At 35.1% G+C, this 8215-nt stretch overlaps 1 protein-coding gene across 3 annotated transcripts in view; it reads right to left on the reverse strand.

The window, feature by feature from the left end:
* The window catches only part of slc17a7b (solute carrier family 17 member 7b), a 21681-nt gene that overhangs the window by 9784 nt on the left and 3682 nt on the right, over window positions 1-8215 (reverse strand). For all 3 annotated transcript variants that reach the window (XM_016458714.1, XM_016458713.1, XM_016458712.1), the window contains exons 2-5: window positions 3621-3873; window positions 1273-1391; window positions 1078-1192; window positions 792-879 (exon numbers count right to left, since the gene is read on the reverse strand). In XM_016458714.1, the coding sequence (XP_016314200.1) occupies window positions 792-879; window positions 1078-1192; window positions 1273-1391; window positions 3621-3873 (575 nt within the window). The remainder of the gene's footprint in view (window positions 1-791; window positions 880-1077; window positions 1193-1272; window positions 1392-3620; window positions 3874-8215) is intronic.

Below are 8215 nucleotides of genomic sequence, written 5' to 3' on the forward strand. Positions count from 1 at the left end.
TATATATATATGTATATACTGTATATATATATACACACACACACATACATATACATTGAACAAATAATATAATAATAAAATAAAACAACAATAATAAATAATACTTTGATTACTATTATTATTCTTACAAACACTGACTAATCAAAATAATATTTATTATGATTAGATTTTACTCTGTTTTATAATAATTATTATTATTATTATTATTACTACTACTGCTACTGAATAACAAAAGTGACAATCATCAATTGGAAATAATCAAAATTTGAAAAAATTAGACGGCTACAATAATATTAGGTTATTTAGCATTCATAAAAACAACAACAATGAAAATAATAATAATTATTATTATTATTATTATTACTATCATTATTATTAATAATAATACTGAATAAATAACTAACACTAATCAAAATTAGACAACAACAACAATAATAGATTATTCAGTGTTCATAATATTTATAATAATAATAATAATTATTATTATTATTACACTGTAAAAAATGATATGAACAATAAAGTTATGACAACGCATTTTTACATTACTTAAACTCATCAAAATAAGTAAATTTTAGTTCATTTTTAAAGTTAATTTTCAACTTTATAAGTTGTACACAGTTCAACTCATTTAAGCCAGTTTAATGTAATTTATATTGAAATTACTTAAACAGCTAAGTTAATTGTACTTAAAAATTTAAAGCAGCAAGAATTTAAGGTAACAATAATTAAAATGATTAAAGGTTACTGACAGTTTTCCACAGATATTAAACTGCTAAAAATAATGACCTCACCACAGAACGCTGTTGTGGCCAATCGGCTTCTCTCGAGGGGCGGGGCCCATTTCGCCCAGATCCCGTGGCATGCTGGGTAAGATACGCCCTGAGCAGCAATGACAACGACAGCAGATGAAGTCATAGACTATAATCAGAGCACTACTGCATCAGACAACGCATTCAAACTTCAGTTTCAATGTGACACATTAACTGGAAGCCGGAAGCCAGAAGCCAGTTTATCAGAGCATTTCATGGAGAGTGTCGCTTTTCTGCACTGTAATAGTGCTAGTATATATTTATTTACCTCCACCAGTCCCTGTAGTATCCTGACTATAATCACACAGCCGAAGTGAATTCGTGCTGCTGTGGGAATCATCATATTCAAGATAGACGTGGCCACGACTGCAAAGCCAAAAACCCTGAGAAACAGAGAGACAGCAGCTGTGTGAAGAGTGTTTTATTCTTCTGTATGTCTGCGTTCAGTGACGACATGACTGACCTGTTAGCTGCAAATTTCTGACAGATGAAACCTCCAGGAATCTGAGTGACTATATATCCCCAAAAAAACGAGCCATGAATCATTCCTACAGTCTCGGGATCCCAGGTGAACTGAGCTTTCTGAAACACAGACACATTTGGTTTGATGAACAAATAAACTAAGCTAAAAATAACAACGAATAAAAAATACTTAAAGTATAATTGCATTGCCTCAAACATGCTTAAATTGAAATATGTTGTTTTGATTAACAAAATGCACCAAATAAATCAATGTGCACTGCATTATGCAAAACTAATATGCAAAATAACGAGTTGAGTCGTTTGACAATACTGTAGCATATTAGTTTGAAATATTTATTGTTGCATGATGTTTTACATAATACTTTTTTAGTATGCAAAAAATCTGTTGAAATAAAACAATTAATGAAACAATTACTTCTAATTTAGTTAACTGAAAATAAACATTAACTGAAATAAAAATGTATATTTAAAAAATATATTTTATTTCATTTTCATTTAGTTTTACCTGATGTACAAAAATAAGTCAAATGAAAGCTGAAATAAAAAGTAATATATACACATACATATACATACACACACACACACACACACACACATATAACTAATAATAATGGCAAAAACACACAACCTATTACAAATGACTAATTATTCAAATCAGTAATTATTCAAACTTAGGCAACATTGTTTGCAAAATGGCGATTTTATGCCAAAATATTCAAAGGTTATGACTAGCACAGTCGCAAGATATGTTAGACACAAAGATATGATAAAAAGTTGACTAAATTGCAGAAAATCTAGTTGGGCAGAATTTTATTTGGTTGTTGGTTGTATTTAAATGTGTTGCCATATCAGCTATTACATGACAGACACAGATTTAAAGGGGTCATATGATGTTGCTAAAAAGAACATTATTTTGTGTATTTGGTGTAATGAAATGTGTTTATGCGGTTTAAGGTTCAAAAAACACATTATTTTCCACATACTGTACATTATTGTTTCTCCTCTATGCCCTGCCTTTCTGAAACGCGTCGATTTTTACAAAGCTCATCGGTCTGAAAAGCGAGGTGTGCTGTGATTGGCCAGCTATCCAGTGCGTTGTGATTGGCCGAATACCTCAAGCGTCTGACGGAAATGTTACGCCCCTTAAGAAACTGTGATGCCGTGTCCCGGTGTGACGAGACAAAACCAATAAAACCCATTACAAACGAGGCATTTGTTGTATCCAGTGGGGACATAATTACTGATTATAATGACTTATACTGTCTTTTTATGTGTTGCGTGGCATCGCGCCGCATAAACATAAAACCATGTCTGCATCTGTGATCGGAGAAATGACAAACAACAAGTGCTACTCTGCTCAAAACTCGCATTTGAATCGTCGGTGGCAAATTCTTTAAATATAAAAACATACTTACAGGCTGCGAGTCAGAAGCGCCAGACTGTCCTTGCAAAGTTGGAATTGCCCCACTTTATAGAAACAGCCTTTGAGCACAGACGCATTGTAGGCTCCTTGCAAAGTTGTAATTGCCCCACTTTATAGAAGCAGACTTTGTGCACAGACGCATTGTAAGCTACTTTCCCAGGAAACAGTCCTCCATAAAATGCACTGCACACATCTGAATATTTGGGTTGAAGTGTTCTGGAACCGTGTTGTAAATACAACTTATACACTGATTTCTAGTCGTGTCCTCTCTAGGAAGACCAAACAAAGTAGTTTCGCTTTCACAACGAAACACAGTGTCTTCACGACATGGCGGCAGCGGCAACAATACTACAGCGAGAATCAAAGTTACGCCTTCTTTCTTTGCGTGAACATTTGGGCAGCGTTATGCAAATCTTCCCACACAGTGATGTAGACATGTGGGGGCGTGCCGTGTTTAAACGAGGCGTTTTAGGAGGGCGTGGACAAGTCTTAACTTTTATAAAGAATATCTCTTTGGGTTTGAGACTTTAGTCTTTGCAACTTTAAGGATCTTATCTATTCACGAACAGCTTGTAACACTCCAAAGAGAAAGGAAAACTTGAAATCGCATCACATGACGCCTTTACGATTCAACAAGGAATGCAATAAATGAACAAAATACAAAATAGACTAAACAATTTTCTATACCTATAAAACTCTATAAAAGACGCACTTGATAAAAAATTGTAATAGTATTTCGGGTCTGTCTTACAAAAGTTTAATTCCTTCAAAGTTTGTCCTGATAAAAAAATCAGCCATCAAGTTAAAAATCTATAAACAAAGACAAGAAATTGTGGCCTGACTGTGACACTAAATTTGGCATTGAAGAACTTGAAACAGCTGTGGAAAATTCTGCTCTCACTTACCACAATGTACGGCTTGCCTTCTCTATAGACGGTGTGGTTGTTCACCATGCTAACGACGGCGACGCCCAGATTACAGCGGATGCCGAACGAGATGCAGAACCCCAGGCCTGATAATATGGCGATGATGTAGCGGCGCGGCAGACCGAAACACGTGCAGTCCACCACGGGAAGCTCCTTCTCCTCCTGCAGCTCTGGACGACCTTCTGCCGACAACTCAATCGTCTCTCCATTCTCCTGACGCTTCTCTAGGACCCTGACGAACACACACATCAACACATGAAACACCACTCAAACCTTCAGTATCAGCTGCCTGTGGAAAAGAAAACTCGTATCGGAACATCGTAGCAGGTTCGTGAATCATTTCGCGAATTGAAACATTCGCAATACATGCTCCCAATCTGAAATGATGGTTTGCGAATAATTATTTAGATCGGGACTTCGAAGCGGTTTCGTAAATCTTCTGATTCAGATTTGAAATTTGGAATGGGTTCGCAAATCTTTTGATTCAGAACGGAACTTCGGAGCACGTGCTGTCAAAATGGCTGAAAAACTAAATTCGAATTTTATACTTAAAGCTGCAGTCCATATGTTTTGCCTCTTTGTCGCCATCTCTGTTTGAAAACCTGGAATTGCAGTTACTCGCGGAATTATCTAGTCCTAATCTCTAATTGTCATACCATTCGAATTTCATACCAAGAATTTCTTTTAACCCAAAAAGCAAATATGCTCCCTTCGAACTGGTTGTCTTTAAAATACAAATCTTTTGTAATCCCAGGCTATCTGTAATCAGAAGCACATTTAAAACTGGAATATAATTTAATTTCATTCACATGTGTTTCATATAATCCTTTCTGGATTACAATCCGCCATCAAAATGATTTTTTGACATTTAATTATTCTGGCTGCTGTGAGAAAAGGCTAACGATCTGCCACCTGCAGGATCCTCACATGCGATAGCCTAGTAGCCGGGACAACTTCTTTATGTTTACAGAAGTGACGTAATGACGCAGCAGCATGCTCGAATTTCCTGCGAAAACCTACCCGTACCACTCAAATTAGAAAACATTATTATAAGCTAACCGTTGTGAATCTGGCTAAAGTAAGGCGATAGTTTTGAACACTGGCTGGTTATGTACTTGCTCAAATATTGATTTTGGATCATTTTTAACCAAAAAAATTTACGGACTGCAGCTTTAAATATTATCAAAATTCGAATTATATTTGAATTTAAAATGCATCATTTCAGTTAGGAAAAGCTTTTGCCTTCTCTTCTGAGGCCACAAGAGGGCGCATCGAGCAAATATTACTAATGCACATTTATTCAAAGCATAAGATAACATGACTATCTGTGAAAAAAAGTGCATAATGTTTAAAATAATGTTTATAAACCAATTATAATTAAGTTGCTTAAACAACTATAAACAAAACAGCATGTATGTATGCATAGTTTAATATAATGGGCCGAAAGCCAATCACACGGAGTACCCTTTTCATTTAAAAACACGAGTTGCAGTGGGATGGGGAAAAAACCCGCCATAAAGTCTCGATATATGTTTTTTTCTAAGTTAAACTTGCATTAATTTTACATGGCTTTCTAAACATGCGGCTCCTTTGTGCGAGATGCGAGTGCAACGGTGATAGATGTCCCTCTAGAAAATGCGTGAAATATGTGTTCTGTGTGAACGGCTTGGTTTCAGTTTTGATGTAAACAAGATCTTCTCCGCATTGATGGTCTCTTTTCCCGCAATATTTGTAATTAACAACGCAGCAGCGCCGCATCTAGTGGCTTCAACTGGATAGGCTAACAAAAACATTAAAATGCAATGACACTTACATCGTCATCGCATCTCGTGCGCCACTGATTAGGCTGCCTCCTTAATGCACACCTAAAATTCGAATGCAACGTTTTTGCATTCGAATGTGGATTTTTATTTTAAATTCGATGAATATTCGAAATTCGAAAAACAAAATTGACAGCCCTACTTCGGAGAGCGTATTGCAAATTATTTTATTTAAATTGAAACTTCGGAGTGAGTTCGCAAATCTTTTGATTTAGAGCGGCACTTCGGAACAGGTTCACAAATCATTTAAATCAGACTGGAGCTTCAGAGCGTGCATCATGAATCATTTGAATCAGATCAGAACTTCGGAGTGGGTTTTTGAATCTTTTGGTTCAAATTGGAGCTTTGGAGCATGCATCGCAAATCATTTTATTCAGATCGGGACTTCTGAGAGGGTTAGCAAATCGTTTTATTCAGATCGGCACTTCGGAGTGCTTTTTTGGAACTTCGGAGGGCATATTGCAAAGTATTTGATTCAGATCGGCACTTGCTACACTTAAAGTACCGTTAGTGTAGCAAAACCAATGTTAATTTGTGGTTACACCATGTTTTTTTGTTTTTTTTAGTAAATCTATGGTTAATTTTCGGAAGGGATGTGTTGCCAGGTTAACAAAAAAGTAATAAATTTACACCTTAAGAGGACACATAACAAATAGGGTTTTGATTGCTTTAACAGAGCTTTGGATAGTTTCTAGATCAACTCTAAATAAAGAAAGGAAGGGGTTGTTTATGTATGTGAAATTTAGCTAGTAGAGAACGCAAATTAAATCATATTTTGCTGTATTCTCTTTTGAGAAGTCAAACAATCAAAACATCTTTGAAACTGCTGCTGTAATGTTGTTGGTTTTACATAATCAAAACTGTGTCATTATTGTCAGATTAATATGCTAACAAAAAAGCTCTCTTTATGAATTATGAGTATGTTAGCTACCAAAACTATAAATAAAGACTATAGATGACATGAAACTGTGGTCAAACGTTGATCATAAATGCAAAAATGTTGGGGTAGTTGGTTGGAGAGGGGGGTGTTGTCTGCTGTTATGTCTCACCAGTGTCAAAATCAAACCTACGCCCAGATATATACATATAGCTTCAAATCAACACAGTTTATAATCTGATTAATCTCTGAGCTGAAAAAGTTTTTTGAAATCACTTGGAGGAAACTAAATATTGCATCAGTGACACATACACCTATAAAAGTAGTCCCATATCAAAAAGATGATTTAGACAACTTTATATTATTATTTATATTAATTTGCATATAAACTTATACCACTAAACTCTTACTGCATGACAATAATTGCATCATTTGCATCTATTTTTATTTCTGCTAAGGGGTTTAAAGAGAAACATCTGGAATTATAATCTATATGAAACAAATGAAAACACTCCAGTAAGTCTCCTGAGCTCTGAAAGAGCAACATCGGAGCGATCAGTTCCCTTTTGGACTACTGTAGCTTATTAAGTAACAAAAGTCAACAAAACCACTGCATGTTATTAGTAATATTAGACAATTTTAGCTTTTTTGGCAAAATGTCTCTGTTGGATGTTCGCCAGCACTCATAAAACAAAAATATGAAGCAGAAATGAAACATTTCGCAGATCACATTCATAATGAACCGACGTGTCACATCAAATCCAGATTAAACACACCATAGCACGCTATGAGAGCAGCAGTTTCCTTTGACTGGAACCACAAACAGCACACAATCACATTAAATATTCATTATTTAATAAAATTATGATTTTGTGGTGTTTGTCTGTACAAAACCCATTGTTTTTCTTGTGCATGGTTGCAAAAGTGTTGCTATTTAGTTCCTAAAGTGTTTCGAGTGGCTTTAGCACATTGCTATGTGGTTGCTAGGGTGGTTCTGATCACTTAGTGAAGTAAAAGCATGATTTGAGGAATAATTCGTGTTTGGAGACAAACACTGGAGGATGATGCAGACAACCGCCTTTATTACTAAGTGTTTGAGCATATCTCTAACCCTAAATATAAGCAAAAGCTTGACTTGAAGACCACAAAAATGAATTAAATTGTAACATTTTTATATCAGATGCATCACATATGTGACCTTTAAAGAACTGACGGTCCAGATGAATCTGTGATGAGTGTTAAGTACAGACACGCAGCGCTCTTACTGTCAGCTCTACTGCAGCTGTACTTCAGTGCTGCTGATGAAATAATAATGTTCCTCCGAGCCTGAATTATTGATCAAACCTTCTATTTTAGTCTTTTTCTGCCTCCCTTCTCCTCCTCCATCTCCCTCCCCCTTCATCCGTCCATTCTTCCCTTCTGTTCTCCTCAATCCATCTCTTTTACATTTATAGAGGTTCACTAGCAGTGAAAGAAAGGCCTTGATTGAGAGATCCTGATGGATTTGACTGAGATTACAAACACAACCATCCTGTTTAGGGTTGAGTTTAGGATCCTGTTTAGGGTTGAGATGTATAGCTGTAATTAAATGTAAAACTATTACAAATATTTTTGTTCATTCAAAAAGATGAAATAAAATATTTATATGATTATTATTAGAATTGTTATATTATTATTATTATTATTATTATTATTATATATTAGATGGAAAACTTAAATTAGAAAAAATTGAAATGTTGCTTCTATTGTTGCTAACTGAAATAAGTCGAAGCACTAAAATTACCAACTGAAACTAATAATACTAATAAAAAATAGTAACAATAAAACTGAACTAAAAAGAAATTAAACCTAAACAGTAATGTTTTTTTTTGGGGGGG

The sequence above is a fragment of the Sinocyclocheilus anshuiensis genome, unplaced genomic scaffold (assembly GCF_001515605.1).
Source record: "Sinocyclocheilus anshuiensis isolate Anshui unplaced genomic scaffold, SAMN03320099.WGS_v1.1 scaffold415, whole genome shotgun sequence".
In the NCBI taxonomy this organism is placed as follows: domain Eukaryota; kingdom Metazoa; phylum Chordata; class Actinopteri; order Cypriniformes; family Cyprinidae; genus Sinocyclocheilus; species Sinocyclocheilus anshuiensis.